General features: G+C 34.1%; 1 protein-coding gene across 2 annotated transcripts; it reads left to right on the top strand.

Moving 5' to 3' along the window:
* The first annotated feature begins 265 nt into the window (after positions 1–265).
* Positions 266–17223, top strand: LOC109160256 (vacuolar protein sorting-associated protein 52 A-like). 2 transcript variants are annotated; one of them, XM_019308531.1, is made up of 21 exons: positions 266–408; positions 491–573; positions 688–745; positions 874–969; positions 1879–1980; positions 2524–2607; positions 5041–5121; positions 7664–7807; positions 8718–8809; positions 9386–9467; positions 10152–10334; positions 11544–11659; positions 11769–11827; positions 12153–12253; positions 12605–12655; positions 13189–13368; positions 13463–13597; positions 14125–14199; positions 14504–14561; positions 14643–15033; positions 16796–17223. In XM_019308531.1, the coding sequence occupies exons 1-20, from the start codon at positions 382–384 to the stop codon at positions 14945–14947; spliced, it is 2112 nt and encodes a 703-aa protein (XP_019164076.1). In that variant the 5' UTR covers positions 266–381; the 3' UTR covers positions 14948–15033; positions 16796–17223. The 2 variants fall into 2 exon arrangements, with proteins under 2 accessions (XP_019164076.1, XP_019164077.1); XM_019308532.1 differs by lacking the exon at positions 266–408 and having other exon boundaries at positions 878–969.
* The last annotated feature ends 1664 nt before the right edge of the window (positions 17224–18887 follow it).

Raw genomic sequence — 18887 nt, 5'->3', positions numbered from 1 at the left:
CATTATCTTACCTGAAAAGTTTCATTATTATAACACATAAAATACATTATTTTAACATATAAAGTACATTATTCTAACACATAAAATATATTATTTTAACTCATAAAATACATTATTGTAACTTATAATATTCAATGACGTCGTTTTGGACCGTGGTCCACACAATAATTTTCCGCAGGTGGGTCAAGTGGACAACTGTGCAACTGTCAGGGATAAAAAGGGAAATTCACAAATAACTGAATTAACCACTCTTAATAATTATATTCCAGTCCTCTAGGTTGCTGTTTTTGTTCCCTTAGTCCAATTCATTATATCCGATCAGCAGTTTACCTTCATCCATTCTGTTCTGTAGATCTTCGAAAAGCTGTCAGAATTTTGAAAATGAGTGAAGTGGCGACACCCGATGTGGTACGTTATTTACTCATTCGAGCTTCAAGCATATATACTTACTGCATAATGCATCATATTATGCCTATGTTTATCCGTCTAGGGTGAAGGGAATGACGGGCAGAGATCATTCCTGGAATTGGGGTCGTATGTTGCGGATTTGAATGTAGAGGATGACGCAACAAGGTTTTAATCTTCGTTTCTTATTTTATCTAAATGTTGATCTGTGAATTCTGAATGGCAGCAATTTATGATTTTGTAATTTAGAGGAAATATCATTGCTTTAATCGTGCTGTGCAGTGAGGGTATATCACTTGAAGGGTTAGAGGAAGAACTAGAGGAGTGTAAAAGTGATGATGTAAGTAGTGTATTATGCCATCTGGGGTCAAATTTATCTTGAGTTTTCCCTTCTGTTTCCAAGTACATATAGTTTCCCACTCTTTGGGATAATGTGCTGTTGTTTAAATTTGATTGTTTGTGTGAAAGGTAGTCGCAAACATACTGATGAAAGGCATGAAATTGCGGGAATACACAAAGGGAGTTGAAAACAATTTACGGCAGGTTGAACTGGACTCTATCCAGGTTTGTTACATTCCTTGTGCATTGGGAAAAAGACTGAAATGTGAAGGTAGAAGCTTGTATTTCCCAAAATGTGAATGTCTATTTTTGTGGACAAAAATATGAAAAAGAAGTTTGGGACATGCGTTTAATGTCAGAAGTGGTCAAACCACAAACGCAAGTCCCACTTGCGTTTGTGTGTGTGTGTGTGTGTTTTTTATTTTTTTTTTAATTTGGTTGCCGGCGCGGCGAAGCTGCCAGCGACACCCTTTTCCAGCGAAGGAGAAGGCAACCCGTGGCGGTGGCCTTCTCCTTCGCTGGAGAAACCGGTGACCCAAATTGCTGGCTTCTCCAGCGAAGGAGAAGGCAACCAGTGGCGGTGGCCTTCTCCTTCGCTGGAGAAGGGTGTCGCCGGCGACCAAATTTAAAAAAAAAAAAAAAAAAAAAAAAAAAAACCACAAACGCAAGTCCCATTTGACCCACTTCTGACATCAAACGCATGTCCCAAACCTCTTTTTCATATTTTTGTCCACAAAAAATGGAATTCACATTTTGGGAAATACATCTCTCTACTTTCACATTTCAGTCTTTTTCCCCCATTACCCCCTTCTGGCCATTTTCTTTTTCTTTTGTTGGGGTTTTCAAGTTGCATTGTGTTTAAGTTGTTAATATTATGTATTTTCTTACCATGTAAAATTCATGGAAGGATCTTACTAGAAAAAGGCTAGAAGTATATTATTGTTTTCTTTACACAACACCTCTTCTTTTTATGATCTTCAATAGTTGTACTTAGTTAGGCTGTGATTTCACCCAATATAACATCTTTGATATATTTTGGTGATTGTCGATGTCTACGATGTGATGAATGAGTTGCATATGAATGCCTTTTGTAACTGGTAATGCTATGTTATGGGCTTCTTTTTCCAATGACAGGATTACATAAAAGAAAGTGACAACCTAGTCTCACTTCATGATCAAATTCGTGGCTGCGATATTATTCTTTCACAAATGGAAGCTCTACTTAGTGGATTTCAGGTACTTTATCTTTCTTACAGTAAGTTGTGACTGAAGATAATTGTTTTTAGTGATTCTAGAGATTTAGAAATGTTGCATGCTGAGTTTACTTCTTTCTTTAGTACTAAATAAATGGAAGAATGCAACAGAAATAAGTACAGAGTTTGTGAATGCTACCCATATGTATAATCCTCTTGATACTTAATGCATGAATTGAATGATTGAATGCAGATGGAAGGCTATAATAGCTTTAGTGTAATGCTAGCAAATTGTGTTGGAAAATTTATAGAGAAAATAATTTTCATGAATTATGTGCATGTGATCTAACATTCATGTGATTATTTTGAGTTGTGGAGTGAGTAAATAATCACATGTAAAATTAGATGAAGGATAAGAATTTCTAATCGTGAAATATTTATTGTATCACGAAAATCACGATGATCTTGTATAATTAATTACGAATTAATTTGGTTGAATAAATCAGTAAAAGATTTGGTACCGGACAGAAAACCTATTCATTTTGAATCATCATTATAATTATCAGCATTACTTTCAATTTTCCAGACAGAAATAGGTTCTATAAGCTCAGACATTAAAATCCTTCAAGAGAAGTCTATGGATATGGGACTGAAGCTGAAGAATCGCAAGGTAATACTTCCATAATTGAATACTGTCAGTGCTTAATTTTTGACCAGCCATAATTCTACAGCCCATAAGTATCTGCACTGAAATTTTTCCCTCATTGTCTTTAAGTATGGTGTAACTGCTTGCTCTCCTGCAATAGGAATATTATGCTGGTTAATATATCATCAGTTGCCCAAGGTTTTATGATCCTTTATTTTTTTATTTATTTAATTTTTTAATTTTTTAATTTTATAAATGTGGTGGGACGTTACTATGATGAATTGCTATTGTATCAAGATGAAACATGAAAGGCACAACAATTGAATGTTAAAAATAACCCATGTGACTGTATTGGGTGGACCCAGAAACTAAATCGGATTGCAGTTTTAATCTTTTCTCCTAGCTGCCACACTTTCCCTTTCTCTCTTTCCGCTTTATACCATCTTTTATGTCACTTTTGATGCCTTCTTCAGTGTTAAGCATCACTGCTTGGTTCTTCTATTTGATTGAAAAACCAGCTTCTTGATACTGATTGTACAAATATTCAAAATCTAAGAAATAAAACTGAAGCAAACCTCAACGAGTCTCCCAAATTTTCTTTTTCCTCTTATTCAATTTGTTTCTACTATAAATTGGATGTACAGATAGGCTGCTATAAAAGATTATGATAATGAAAAACATGAAGCGAAGTAAAAATAGGGATTGCAAAGAGAAACTGCACTTTCTATGCCTATGCATTTTATTCATGTATTAATATCTATAGATATGGAAAAGATTTTCATAATTTTTTGTGCTTTTATCTTATTGGTGAAATCCAAACCTTTGTGGGTTGTAACAATTATGGACAAACCTTTTAAAGTTGGTAATTTAATACCAAAACTTGACACAATAGTGCAATTCTAGCCGATGTTTTTAATCCAATCCAAAAAGTATTGATATGACTTCAATTGATTTATATGCTAGCCATGCATGAGAGAGATGATTAATATTCTTTCTCAAGTCATGGTTAATATTGAAATATTGCATACAAACTATAGTAAAATTACTACACCCCCCTCTGTCCTAGTTTATTTGTTTTACTTTCCATTTTAGTTCGTCCCAAAATACTGTCCCCTTTCTTAAAATAAGCACTACTATTATAATGTTTTTTCCCAAACTACCTCATGGACTTCAAAATTTTAATTCAATATACTTATAAATTTTATTGGCAAGTGAGCTCTTTCTGCTTTCTAATCTCTGTGAATCCCATCTCTAGCAGCTTCCTTTTCTTTTACTATTCTTTTGCTTGGTATCAAGAAAGCTCAATTAATTCTCTACACCATTGCCAAACAATACACCACCATAAGTGCAGTAAATAGTTTATTTTCTGGTGACGATGCCGATTCAAGAACAACTTTCTTCTTTAATTAAAGGTTCTGTAAGGTTAGACATAGTAAAAATCAGAGATTGAAATCTTTCAATGTTTCTCTGATTATTTCTTTGCAAAATTCACTCTGACTTTCCCAGTTCATTGTCTGGTTCATAGCCCTTCTACTCATTCTACCTTCTTTATTTATTTATTTAAAGGATATTACTAATCCATTACATTCTTTTTTGAAATTCAAGAATTGTCATCATTATTGCGTTGTAAAGGTTGTGTTTTCTTACTATTTATATGAAACCTTTTCTTCTTCCTGCACATTTTCAATTCATCTCATTCGAATAGAAGCTAGTAAGAATTTAATTATTGTTTTCTATGAGAGTTCACTTTCGAATATCTGTAAATTAGGTATCTAACATCTAGATGAAGACCATTTAAGGAAGCTTTTCATGCATTTTAATGGAGGGGTAAAACTGGAAAGGAGGCTGCATTTTAGTTGTTCCCTTAAAAAGCATGCCAAAGGCAACTAAGACATTCATTTCGTGGCAAAGGGAGTATAGTATAGCCTACGCAACAAGAATAAATGATTATTATACATGAAACTAATTGCTTGTTTGTTTGTTTGTTTGTTTTATTTTTTATTTTTTATTTTTTATTTTTTATTTTTTGTTATTATTATTTTTTATTTTTTTTTATAAATAAAATTAGTGTTCAATGATAAAATAAATGGAGTTCTTTAAAGAATTTGATTGATTCTTTTATAAAATTATAAACCAATTCAAGTTGTATAAGATTTTATTTAGATCAAGTGGAAAATTGCATCAATGTGTCAAGTTTTGGTATTCATTATCAACTTTAAAAGGTTTGGCCAGAATTATCACAACCTGCAAAGGTTTGGATTTTTTTTTTTTGCACCAATAATTTTTTTTTTTGATAATCGTGCATTTTAACTTTTTTTTTTTTTTTGGGTGTGTGTGTGTGTGTGTGTAATTGAGTTTATAAATAAAGTAGTCTCGCACTATCTTCATTTCTATTTTTATCTTATTTTCATTATGATCTGAATGCTTAACAGAATTTGGCTTATTTTTCTCTTGTAGGTGGCACAGTCAAAATTGTCAAAATTTGTTGAAGATATTATTGTTCCACCAAGGATGATTGACATTATTGTTGATGGAGAGGTACTTTAGGTTTCATTATGGCTTCTTTCTAATTGTGAATGCATTGATGTAGCTGCAGCTGGTTATATAAAGAGAAGACAGTGTATGCAGTTAGATGGAATACTGCATGTGCAGTTACAATTAACTGATTGGGAGAAGCAAGTGTATGAACTTAAATTGAATACTGTGTGTTCAGTTACATTTAACTATTGACTATTGAGGTGAAACACTTTCTAGATAAACCAGAAGGGTATTTTATTTTAGTTATTTAAGTTTTAATACTGGCGTGTTCAGATTTAGGCATTTAGCTTCCTTTAAAAAAAAATTGTTTAGTGGCTGTTTTGCATTGTTTATAAAATTCATAAAATGAAAGTTTTGGTCAAAGAATCTTCATTCAGTAATTTGTTTGTATTTAACGTTCTTTTTAGTAGTTTAGTTGCTTTATACAGACATAAATGTGTAAATACTAGTCTTCTACAGTTATGTATGAGTTCAGTTTGTTTGTTTTCTGCTCTTTGAGAGTTTGAGTACTTGTCTATCATCTTACTTTAATAGACACTTATATTTGGATTTGGTACTTCGTAAGTGGGACTTTCTCCTCCTTTCTTTCTCTTCTACTTTTCTACTCTTCAGCCACTTGTATAACTATTCATGCAGCACAATAGCAATGGATACTTGCAATTTGCTTTCATTCTTTCATTAACTGTCGGGACACCTTAAATTATTGCCACTGTTAGAAGCTAAGGTTGTTAGGAATTAGCTCTCAGCTACTCATTTTGAAATTCAAATGAGTGGCTGAGTCCTGCTGTTAGAATGTATACATAGGCTTATTGTACAGGTTTAGTTCATTAGTTCAATACACTCTAAACGTTCTATACATACGTATTCCACAACCACTATGTTTCATTGTTTGATGCCTAACCAACTAGAGTTTTTCCAGCTACCCAGCCTCAAATCAGTATCTAGTTTTCAATTCTTTTGAACATTGTTGTACACAAGTTCTACTCTACTTTGTCAGTCATCACCTATTTTCCCTTGTTTATGTGATTGTTAGAGTCATTTTTGGGATTCTTATGGATGTAGTTACTAGGGTCTGGTATATTTGTTGTCCTTTTTGTTTTAGAAAGCTTAGGTGGCAAATATGGGGATCATATCAAGTACTCCCTTTGTCCCTGTTAAGTCCCACATTGAAAAAATAAGAGAGAATATATGCCTTTATAAGGCCATGGGTTAGACTAGCTAATTGGTTGGATTCAATTTTTAGTGTGGTTTGATCCATGTGCATTATAGCCCAATTGAGTGATTCTAGCCCAATCTTAGTTTATAACATGGTATTGGTGACGTCCAAGCTCTTGTTCCATTATAGCCCAATCTTAGTTTATAACAGTCCCATTTTACTTGTTCTATTTACTATTATTCATTGGTCAAACTAACTCTTCCCTTTTTGCTTATTTTCTTATAGTTTATAAATTTGTCCTTTGTGTTTAATAGTACTTTTAATGCTAAGTATATAAATTTTATACACTAATGCTAAACTAAATATTACAAAAAATGGAACTGTAAATAAGTTAATTCAAGTCTCGTTAATTGAATGAGGGAGATTTTGTTGGCAATTTAGTCTTTAATATATTCTGGGATAACAAATAGTTGTGGTGTTTTGTTTTGGAGATAAATGCTTTGTCATGAGGTAGTTAAGAGTATGCACACCCCTTTGGCGCACTTAATAAATTATTTACCTATCAAACAGTACAAAAAATCTAGTGCTATATTGCAGGAGAGAGTTATGACAGCAAGTATTTAGTGCCATTTGGATAGCTCATAGCTTCCATCTTCATTTTTAGTTTGAATGTTGATTATAATCCAATTATGGGGCTTGGCCATCTGAGGTAGAGAAATTCATAAGAGACGATTCTACTCCTTAATGCACCTTATCCATCCCTCCTCTGATATGTTTCAGTAGATATACTACGCGTCACGGGTCTATGATTAACGGAGGAAGCAGGTGGTCTACCTATGGTGGCTGGATATAGAATAAGAGAGGAGAAGTTGGAGGAAGAAACTTCCTTTTGATTTTATTCAATTTCCAACTTAACTTGACAAATTAATATTCTCCCATATATATAGGAGTTACAACCAAAGATATAAGGAAATAATATTCTAAAACTGCTAAACTAAATATGAAGGAAATATAACTAAACTAGTAAAGGAAACAATATAACTAAACTAGTAAAGGAAACAATATAACTAAACTAGTAAAGGAAACAATATAACTAATTTGATATTTAGGTAGTGTGAACTAGTTGGGCAGCAGGATCTGTAATGTATCATCCTCTCTCTCACAGACTTGCCTTTTCCAGTTTTCTGTTAAGTTGTACATATATGATGCCTTTCTTTCATGTATTTAATACTCAATTATTTCTTTGTTCCTTCCCTCTCATCCTCCTAATGCATGTAATGATTCAAAGTGGATGTTATTACACTTTGCTGGATTATTCACTTTTCGAATCTACAATGGTGTTTTACCAATTTCTGTATTACTATTCATATATTGCTTCATCTGTAGGTAAATGAGGAATATATGAGAACTTTGGAGATTCTGAGTAAAAAGCTGAAGTTTGCTGAAGGAGATCCAATTGTTAAATCATCAAAAGCCCTAAAAGATGTTCAACCTGAACTTGAGAAACTAAGACAGAAGGCAGTATCAAAGGTATTTTATATTTTGCAGGCTATGAGAATGTAGTCTTGTGTGATGTTGTGTCATTTTCTATTTGAAAGTTTCATTTTAAGGTTAAAATAGCTAAATCTCACTACTTTCAATGCATGAATATTCTGTGATCACTGTGCTAGTGTGCTACTGTACTTGAACATATTTGCTTTTGATATCCATAATTCAAACAAAGCGAAGAATTGGTAAGGGACAATATTAAGATACACTATTAAAATGCAGTACCTCACTAAGGAGAACTTATTTGTTCTTTCCTCTTGTCCCCTTTGGAAATTAGCACTTGAGGAGTATGAGATACAAATTCAAGATTTCATAGTTGTTAACTGCTATGAATAGTTGGAGTGGTAACTATTAAATCAAATATTCAGGTCTGGGCTTTCAAATTTTGCATCTGTTGTTAGTATGTTTAAAGTAACATGTAAACATTGTGGACTTCAGAAGTAATCTTTGTGCTGAATACTGTCCAAGTGTTTGTGTAATAGAATTTCATGGTGCCTGCTTAGGTCAGTTAGGTCATTATGTGTCTTGTTCATTATCTTGTCAAAAAAAAAAAGAGAGAATATTAATGCTTCCCCTAGCCATGGTTTTATTAAAATGTTATAAGAGGTATAAAAAACAAAAATTTGAAATTATTTATGTATTTAATTAAAATTATAATTCAAACATGATTTTAGTTATGTTCAGTACAACAAAAGGGTATGATCTTTGAGAAATATGGCTAGTTCATGAGAAATGGAAAGATACCTGCAAGTTGAAATTGTAAATTTAATTTTCAGGAACTTTTTTTTTTAATCGTTCTTTGATTCATCTGACAAATTTATTGGCAGTACATTGGAATTGTATTATAGATATCCATTCTAAATAATGCCATTTTCATCCTCGTCGTTCCAAGGTGTTTGACTTCATGGTTCAGAAGCTATATGCATTGAGGAAACCAAAAACAAATATCCAGATCCTTCAACAGAGTGTTCTTTTGAAATATAAGTGAGTTGTTTCTTTAATGTAAACAAAGTTTTCTGGTTGGAACCTAATTAAGTTCTTTCACTAATGTAAACAAAGTTTTCTGGTTGGAACCTAATTAAGTTTTCATCAATGTTTACAGTTTACGTGCTTCTGTTTGTAGTGTGGTGCTTCTTAATACATCTGCTATGTTCTGGTATTGCCACAAAATAATGTAAAACCAAGCTGTTACAAAATTTTGACGGTAGTTGCTTATGGAACTTTTTTTGAGCTATATCAAGTGTTTAAAAAAATATGAAGAGTGTTATCTGCCAATTTTTGTTTCCACGATACATTAATTGTGTCCAAAATCTTAAACATAACCTTCTGGTGGGAGCATGGGAATATACACCATTCTAACCCCCAACAATTTTCTTAGTGTGTAGTAGCTACTTTGGTCTGCCTGTTTCAAATGATAAAATCAAGACCAGTCACCAGTATTCTCATTTTTAGAATAATGATTCACACTGATGCTTCCCTTTTTTGTTCTCCTCTGAGCTTTCTCATTCTTTGGTTTCGATGGCAATGTCAGTTGAAGTACTCACAGAATCAATTACACAGGTTTATTATATCCTTCCTCAAGGAGCATGGAAAGGAGGTATATCTTGAGGTTCGAGCAGCTTATATTGACACAATGAACAAGGTTAATCCTTTGAGCCATATATCAAAATATGTTTCAAGACTCGCACCAATATACAAACTTGGCTTTTCTCATTTATGAAATCATTTATGTAAAGGAGGTTGTTAGAAGGTTGTTAGGAAATGTCTCTTAGCTACTCATTTTGAAATTCAAACGAGTGGCTAAGTCCTGCTATTAGTATGTATATATAGGCTCCTTTGTACAGTTTGTTATTCATCAGCTTTTTATATAAACACTTCAGTATATACATTCTACAGAGGTATACCTTGAGGTTCGAGCAGCTTATATTGACACAAAAAATAAGATTAATCCTTTGGGCCATATATCAAAATACGTTTCAAGACTTGCACCAATATACAAACTTGGCTTTTCTCATTTATGATGCATCATCTAGGAAATACAAATACTATATTTACGACCATGGCCTTCTTCCGTCATCGGTTATGAAATACGTTTCATCACATGAAAATTGTTTCTTACTTCATTATATTTATTTCCATTAGTAATTATTATTGATGAAATATTAGCATTGTTGTTATTCTCCATGTAGTTCTAGAATGGGTAAAATGCAGTTGAATTGAGTTAGGTGGAAAATTATTGAAACTATAGGATACCTATCAAATGCCACTTGCACATATTGTTCATTTTATTCATGATTACTGATGCACCTATGTCTTTAAAATTCAGGTTTTAAGTGCACAGTTCCGTGCTTATATTCAAGCATTAGAGAAACTGCAATTGGATATAGCAACATCTAGTGATCTAATTGGTGTTGAGACAAGAAGCAGTAGTCTTTTCTCCAGAGGAAAAGAGCCATTAAAGAATCGGTCTGCAGTTTTTGCTTTGGGTGAAAGGGTCAACATTCTTAAGGTCTTATTCTGGCTTGTCTTCTGTGCCTTATTGAGTTATTGCAATATTATTATAAACTTTTTAACTGTTTGTTTTGCAGCTTTCTGAAATTTTCTGGGAAATATTGATAGATAACAACCTCATCTTTCTTAAGGGTGTATTTCATTAGTTGGATTTCTGTAGAATGAATGCATGATCATAAACTCTGTAAAAAAGTAAGAATTTATTGAAAGATTTGTCAACACTGAGAACTTACAAGTTGCAATGCAAATGAAGGAACTCCTATTTCTACTTTATACTAATGATAGTTGCTTGAAGTCATCATTTTAGCAAGTTCTGGTTCTTTATCACTTCTAACTTGGAAATTGATGGATGACGGCTTATGATATTTATGGTTAGGTTCTTAGTAATTTGAGTGCAGAAGGGGTAATTCTTGATGCATGTAGCCCTTGATTGGGTAAGGATTTCTTAAGTTTCTTGTCATGGGCAGGTTTTTAGCAATGTAAACAGTCACACTTGTGCTCCTCTTCCTCCAAATTTGCGACTTTTTTACTATTGCTTGGTTGGTTGTTAAGGAATTGATCTTTAAAGAAATTTTAGATGATGGACCTTTTATCAGTGCTATAGGTGCAACAATTGCTGTTAGCATCAATATATCAAAGAATTTGGGTAACTGAAGTTTGATTTGTATTCAAATTATAATCTACTATTTTTTGCAGTGTGGGATGAGGACAATAAAAAGGATTTCAAACAACAATATAAGATGTATGGATATTTGGTTTTGGTTAGTAGTCAAATTGATTTTTGGGTGAAAATGAATTGAGGGAGGACCCCTCTCCCCCCCCCCCCCCCCTTCCAAACCATGGGAAGTAGGTTAAAAAGGGTGAGGTGTTTCAGAACAATGGGTTCAAATGAGCAACTGATTCTGATCAGGCTCATCATAACCAATTCCATTTAAGATGGAACTGCATTTAGGGTTGCATTTTCTACTTCTATAAAATATTGACAGTTGGTAGGTGAAAGTACAGTTAAAACTTGTATCTTAATTATTTCTTTTCTTCTTCAGAATTTGTGTTTTCATTTATTTTCTTTGAGTCATTACTGTCTTAAAGTGATACAAAGATAAGCAAAATTTCCTTATGGCCTTTAGCGGAAGTGGAACTGTTACTCTCTTATAATAATTGCTTACAAGAAACTTCAGGTGATGCTTTTGCTATTGACAATATTCAGGAAATTGAGGAACCTCCTTTGATTCCACATATCTCTGAAGCCAGCTCGAAAAAGTATCCCTACGAAGTTCTCTTCAGGAGCTTGCACAAACTGCTTTTGGATACAGCTTCTTCTGAGTATTCCACATTTCTATTTCTCCTTCCATGTTGAGTTTAAACAATCATCATAAACAGTGATTTTATTCTCAATATTATTATACTTATCATTTGCTCTCTCATCATTCAGGTATCTTTTCTGTGATAATTTCTCTGGGGAGGAGTCTATGTTTTATGATATATTTGCAGGTACTAATTAAGCATAAATTTTTTTAGAGAAAATTTCCTGTAGGATCATGCATATTTATTACTGGAGAGAATATTTACAAGTCATTACTATTTAAGGGATTTTCCTGAATCCATCTTAAGTTTAGACAATATTGGTAGCACTAAATTGGCAATTCTTCAGACTACAATCTGTAAAGTGCAGTTCTATAATATGGATTTTATTCAGTGAAAGTTGATAAACTTAAAGTGACTTGATGGGGAAATGTCAATATCTCATTGTATTTTATTCACATATTTGTTTGGTGATCAATCTCTGGATTCATGATAAAGTTTATTTCACTACTAGGTCCATTTGCTGTAATTGATGAGCACTTCAACTCAATCCTTCCAAATTCATTTGATGCAATTGGCCTGATGCTCATGATTCGGATCATTCATCAGCACCAGGTGAAGACCCTCACTACCTGTAGGAACTTTTTTTTTTGTCAGACCACGAGGTGTCCTGAGCAAGCCCTAACTATAGGAGGCACCTTTAAGCCCGTACCATACTCAGACTAATCCCCGTTCGCACCGGGCTGGCCCAATTAAGGGGCAAAGTGCTGGCCAGATGAGTTTTTCCATACGAGAGGGGGTTCGAACTCCCGATCTCTCTTAAGGGACAAGAGTGCACGGCCACTCACGCCAACCATGCTGGTTACTACCTGTAGGAACTTAACGCTATTAATGATTCCATGAGTGGCATTTGGTTTTAGGTTACTTCAGAGTTTCTTACTATAAACTGTTATACTTCTCTTTCAGCTTTTAATGTCTCGCCGCGGAGTTCCATGCTTGGATTCGTTTTTAGATAAGGTATGCATTTCCTGATCAGTTTGTCACACATATATCCTTTTCCTGTCCTTAATGTGTGTAACAATGAATCTGTATTTCACACTTTACTAAGAGAAAGGAATACACATATATATACAAAAATTTGATACTAACTATGGTAGGGATCGGAAATCAATCCCTAAACTTAAGCCTAAGATCATGATATACTAATGACTAAATATATGCCTTCCGAATATATATGTATAACGTCTAACAATGTGGATCCAGAAGGACCTCGGGCTATTATATCTTACCAGATAATAGAGTTCTTACTAGGCTGTAAAGGACTTCCTGGTTCTTATGATATGGGAGGATGCATATTAGTCTTCACTTAAATGTGAGTAGAAAACCAATATAAATCATATTGAAGTGATGAAGAAATGATACTGTTAAGAATTCCACATTGAAAAAAATAAGAGAGAATATATGAGTTTATAAGGCCATGGGTTAGACTAGCTAATTCGTTGGATTTAATCTTTTAGTGTGGTTTAAGTGGTTTTAATAATTGTGAGCAGGTCAACATTGCATTATGGCCACGTTTCAAGATGGTATTTGATTTGCACCTCAATAGCTTGCGGAATGCCAATATCAGAACTCTCTGGGAGGATGATGTTCATCCACATTATGTCATGAGACGTTATGCAGAATTTACTGCCTCGCTTATTCATCTAAATGTTGAATATGGAGATGGTCAGGTTGGTGATAAGACTTTAGAATCTTGAAGATTTGTGAATGTTTCCAGTTTAATTATTGGCCTAAAATTAAATTGTCATGTGCTAATATTGGTAGCTTGAACTCAATATGGAGAGGCTGAGAATGGCTGTTGATGACTTGCTTGTGAAGCTTGCAAAAAAGTTCAAAAAAGAAAAGCAGCAGACAGTATTTCTAATAAACAACTATGACATGACGATAACTGTTTTGAAGGTAAGGCTTAAAGCAATTATTTGGACTTGTTTTCCAAATCATCTTTTATGGGCAATGCTTAGCAACTCACTAGACTTTGGGGGTGTTTGGTAAACAGCTGATAGTTGTTAGCTGATTGGGTTAATGAGTTTAACTAGTTGATAGCATTAACTGATTATAGAAAGATGTTTGGTAAATTAACTGTTAGCTGATAGCTGATAGCTGATAGCTAATTACATATAATGACTTTCTCAAAAAGCTTATCGAAAAAGCTGCCTTAAGAAGTTTTTTGAATTTTAGTGTTTTGGAGCAATAAGCTGTTACAAAAAGCTAATTAATCAAATACTCATATTGGTTGTTTAACCAAGACAAACAGCTAATAGTGATAAAATAAGCTAAAATTGACTGATAGACGAACTATTTTACCAAACAGGATCTTTGTCTTGTGGATCAACTAAACCCCCTATTGTAAATTGCAAGGAAAGCCCTCAGTGACCACCACCTAGGACTTGAGATGCAGTTACTATATATGTTTCACTCTGTTTCAGGAAGCTGGTCCAGACGGTGGTAAAATTCAACAGCATTTCGAGGATTTACTGAAGAACAACACTGCTATATTTGTGGTAATTATATACTGAATAATTGTATCTTACTAAAGACACCAGTATAGAGATAAATTCTGTTACTTACTGAAGCGATGCAATTACACATGAAAAGATGGATCCCAAGTATACACTCAGAATTCAAATCACAGATTAGGCCTGTGCCTCTCATTTCCTATCATGGCCCTCCCCATCCCTCCTGGTTTCCTTCCCCCTCCTCTCTCTCTCTCTCTCTCTCTCTCTCTATATATATATATATATATATATATATATATATATAATGTATTGAAGTTGCTGATTTTTTCTCATTTTATTTTGCTTACAGGAAGAGTTGCTGCTGGAGCACTTCAGTGATCTTATTAAGTTTGTAAAGACGAGAGGATGTAAGTATTTTAACATTAAAGATGGCGTTGCACATGAATTTCCTGAGTTCTGAACTGTGGTGATGCACGATTTTGTCTCAGCCGAGGATCCAAGCTCTGGATCTGAAAGGCCGATAACAGCAGCTGAGGTGGAGCCTATCGTCAAGGACTTTGCAGGGCGATGGAAGGGGGCGATAGAGCTGATGCACAATGATGTCATTACTTCTTTCAGCAATTTCCTTTGCGGTATGGACATACTAAGAGCGGCCTTAACTCAACTGCTGCTGTATTATACGAGGCTTTCAGACTCTATAAAGCGGATCGCTGGTGGCAATGCACTGAATAAGGATCTCGTCTCCATTTCTTCAATCATGTATGAAATAAGAAAATTCTCCAGGACTTTCTAGCTCAGCTCGTCTCTCCTGCATATATGTTTAACGCCTCAAGGATTCGTTTTCATGTTGCGGTTGCAGTATAATACACACCCTGCCTGGTTAGTTGAATTTTAATTTGTTGATTTACTCCTGGATGGATTCTTGATTATATATATTTTAAGATTACCAACTACCAAGCAGTTAGCTAGATATGAAATCCTCAATATTCATTGCTCTCAATTCGCATAAGCATTTGAAAAATGAAGTAACATCACTCACTCGGGGTACACTATTATATTACTCTGTATGTATCTTATTAGGCAGAAGTGTCAAATAGACCCTTCTACTCCTTTGTAGTGCTCAATTTACACCTTCATCTAAAATATGTTGCAATTAGGCACATTAACTTCTTAAAATTATTAAAATAGCATTTTTTACAGGTTTGAATCCGGTTGCTAGTCAAAATGAATGACATGGAATTTAATGAAAAAAAAAAAAACAAAACAAAAAAAAAAAAAAAAAAAAAAAAACAAATTTGTGGTGACACCTCCACCACCGCCTTCATCATCAACACCTACCAGAATCAATGGCGACCCGCCTTCATCATCAACACACCCACCATTTGTTGTTATCTGAGCAAGCATTTTCTAATCAAATTAAGTATACAATGACTATCGCTATTTTCTTCTTCATCAGTTTTTTGTTCCTGCTATTTCTTTAAAACCAGTAAAGACCCACAGTTTTCCATGTTCTTAGCTTCATATTACCAAAAGGGGAAATACATAAAAGAAAAAATACTCTCACATGCAGGGCAATGGTGAAATCTCAAAACGCCACAGTTCCTAAACCAGCAAACTCAAAATCTGAAGAAATAAACCATTTGACACAAGAAAAACACCCAACCCAGAGATGGGAGATTAGAGAGTTCAAGTTCACAGAGAGATAAGGGAAGGTGGGATTGGGGGAAGAAAGTGGATTTTCTTCAAAAAAAATCACTTTTCCGTAGCTGTGAGGCAAAACACCCTCTGCGATGTTCATCGTAGCGTCCCTGGAGCGATAGAATATGGGGGCATGAGATCGAGATTCGAGTTGGAATCGACGCCAGTAGCGACTTCATCATCAACACACCCACCAGAATCAACGGCGGCCCCCCACCGCCCACGCCAAAATCGACGCCAGCAGCGACGTGAAGAAGAACACCAGGAGGAAATAACACCCCGCCGTTAACGCCGTCCGCCCGCCTTCCCATATCCAAGTCGTCGACTCGATGACGGCAGTAGAAGACGAGCTCGAGCAACGGTCGCCGCAACGACGGCGACGATGAGAGTAGCGGTTATTATATTAGAGGAATCCGCAGCGGCGACGACGGCGGATTTTAAGGATTTGAGACAGACATAATGAATTGCGAAGCTCCGACGCGTCGGCGGTAGTGATAGATGCTGGAGGATAGGCTGTGATAGACGGAGTTGCAGAAGACATTGAAGCTGGTGGATGAGGATGCGGAGGAGTCGAGGAAGACGCTGCACTGAGAAATAAATTTTAGGAAAAATCAGGTTGTTAATTACTAATTTAGATTTGGCCTAATTGTTTTTCTTATTTTTATTATTTTAATGCCATGTAATCAATGACATGTAATTGTAACCGTGCCACGTCATCAAAAATGGATGGTAACCTACAAAAAAGTCTAATTGAACAAAATTAAAGGGTAAGTGTGCCTAATTACAACATATTTTAGATGAAGGTGTAAATTGAGCACTACAGAGGAGTAGATGGGCCTATTTGACACTTCTGGCCATCTTATTATTATTGTTTTTTGAATACTACTGACTCTGTATGTATCTTATTTAGTTTCTAAATTAAATATTGTTATTATATATTCAGGGAGAGAATGACAGTTTTGTAGCGGCTCGCAACAACGGGTTACTCAGGTGTGTTCAGGACCCATTTCTGGCGGAAGCTCTAGCCTGCAAAAAAGCTTTATCTTGGCTTAAAGAACATGGTTATTCTGATGTGCTCCTCGAATCAGGAATGCCTCAATGTGTGTCAGTCTTAAATTACGTTCCTTAAATTTTGCTTATACAAGTCTTGTTTTTGGTAGTTGTCTTTCATTGGTAAATTCTACCGGCAATGTCAGTATTTTCCACATTAGGCATTCAGCAAACCATATATCACATACTTTAGCTAAGGCTTCGGGTTTTTAGACTAGTCTTAGAAAATGGCTTGTCATTCCTCTTGCAATTATTTATGATTTGATTTAATAATACTTGGTTTTACTTCCAAAATTTAAATTAAAAAAATTGTCATTAAAATTTCAAATATATATTAAGTATAAAACTTTAGAATATTACCTATTGCTCTTGTGAACATTATATATCATGTTTAGTTGTTTCTTACTGTTATGGGTATAGGTGTAATGTAGTTTTTAATCTTGTCAGACCTCAATTCTAATGTGGCAAACAAGCAATGCATGAATATTCTATTCATTATTGTTGCAATTATCATGCTGTATTTTTATAACTATTATTACTTATTCCGTTGTAAATATTAGTTTTTGTGAAAATGCACTATAATTGACATGAAACTGTAAAAGCAATTACTATTTTATGAGTTATTAATAATGTGCTTTATAAATTAAAATATTCCACAAGTATTAATCTTGTATTTGTTCCCCTCCATCTGGAACGAGGGCGGTGGCCATGGTCGTAGCCCTCGTTCCAAATCTAGAAGACGGTCATGGCCGTCTTCCTTCGTCGGTCATGGTCGTCTCCGTGAAGAAGACAGTCACTGGCTGTCCGGTGCGAACAGTCGGTGGTTGTTCTTCTTTTTTTTTTTTTTTTTTTAATTTTTTTTATTTGTAACAAAAAATATTTTTATTTTTGAATAAATTAATTATATAAATTATTAAAAATAATTCTAATTATATAACATGAGGGACCAAATGTGTTACATTATGAACAATTAAAGGGTTAGGTTTGTTCAAATCAATTCACAAAGGCTAAATTTTCAAAAGTAAAACAATTGATGGGGCCAAAAACGCCGTTTTGCCTATTAAAATAAAACCAATTGTTACTAACACTTGTCACACTATAACATTCAACAATATTCAAACACAATAATCTACATATATAGTAATTAATTTTCATACATAACTAAAAAAGTTTTTCATATGAAAAATATAAATGTAATGGTATCGATATTGATCCTACATCCAAGCTTCAGTACAGTGTCTTAGCTTGTGAAATCGAACCACTTTTCTCCATAAATATTAAAGATTGCAATTCCTGAAGACAACAATATAATATATATAATAGAAACTCCAACAGAGCAAGTTAGAGTGAAACAAGAAATTGAGTAGTGAATATGCATGAAACTCCATTTCTTTGGAATGATTTATATTATATTCTATTGAAAATCATATAAATAAATGTAATCATTTACAAACAATAATAAAAAACACATACCTATTTGAATTGTTTTATGAACTAAAATATCAAGACTACAAAATAAATAGGTTGAGAAAACCATTCCATATAACATCTGCGGATTCGATTAGACAATGAAATTGATGAATCAGAACATGCTGAATCAGAAGCTCCGATGTAGAGCCCGATGAATCAGAACCTGAGGCAATGTCCTCGGTCAAAAAATGAGAAAAGCCTTATGGAATTCTTATTTATGTTGCTAATACTACGCCTTCTCCTCTCTCTTAGTCTCTTTTCGCTGTTGTCTCCCTTGGTTTTGTTTTTATTTCACTATACATGGAAAATATTTTAAGAACACTAGATAATCTACCTTAAAAGTTATATTTTGCAAATTTGTATTGCAGCATGGAGACAATCACCTTTGGGATGATGCTAAGGAGGTATAAGATGGATTAAATCTTTACCCAATACATCTTTTGTATGAACTGCACGTTGCGCATGTAGTTTCTGTTTGATTTGCTACTTACTACCTTATTTGACTTCAAATTAGA

The sequence above is a fragment of the Ipomoea nil genome, unplaced genomic scaffold (genome assembly GCF_001879475.1).
Source record: "Ipomoea nil cultivar Tokyo-kokei standard unplaced genomic scaffold, Asagao_1.1 scaffold2845, whole genome shotgun sequence".
Taxonomy (NCBI): Eukaryota; Viridiplantae; Streptophyta; class Magnoliopsida; order Solanales; family Convolvulaceae; genus Ipomoea; species Ipomoea nil.
The sequence above is the reverse complement of the archived record's forward strand: the minus strand, read 5'-3'. Positions and strand labels throughout refer to the sequence as shown.

Bases quoted from the DNA above. Each gene is read 5' to 3' on its own strand.
- LOC109160256 (XM_019308531.1), top strand. From the start codon at position 382: ATGAGTGAAGTGGCGACACCCGATGTG. The intron at 9,468-10,151 runs GTTAATCCTTTG...TTTAAAATTCAG, and splicing joins ATATTGACACAATGAACAAG to GTTTTAAGTGCACAGTTCCG. The intron at 12,254-12,604 runs GTGAAGACCCTC...CTTCTCTTTCAG, and splicing joins GGATCATTCATCAGCACCAG to CTTTTAATGTCTCGCCGCGG.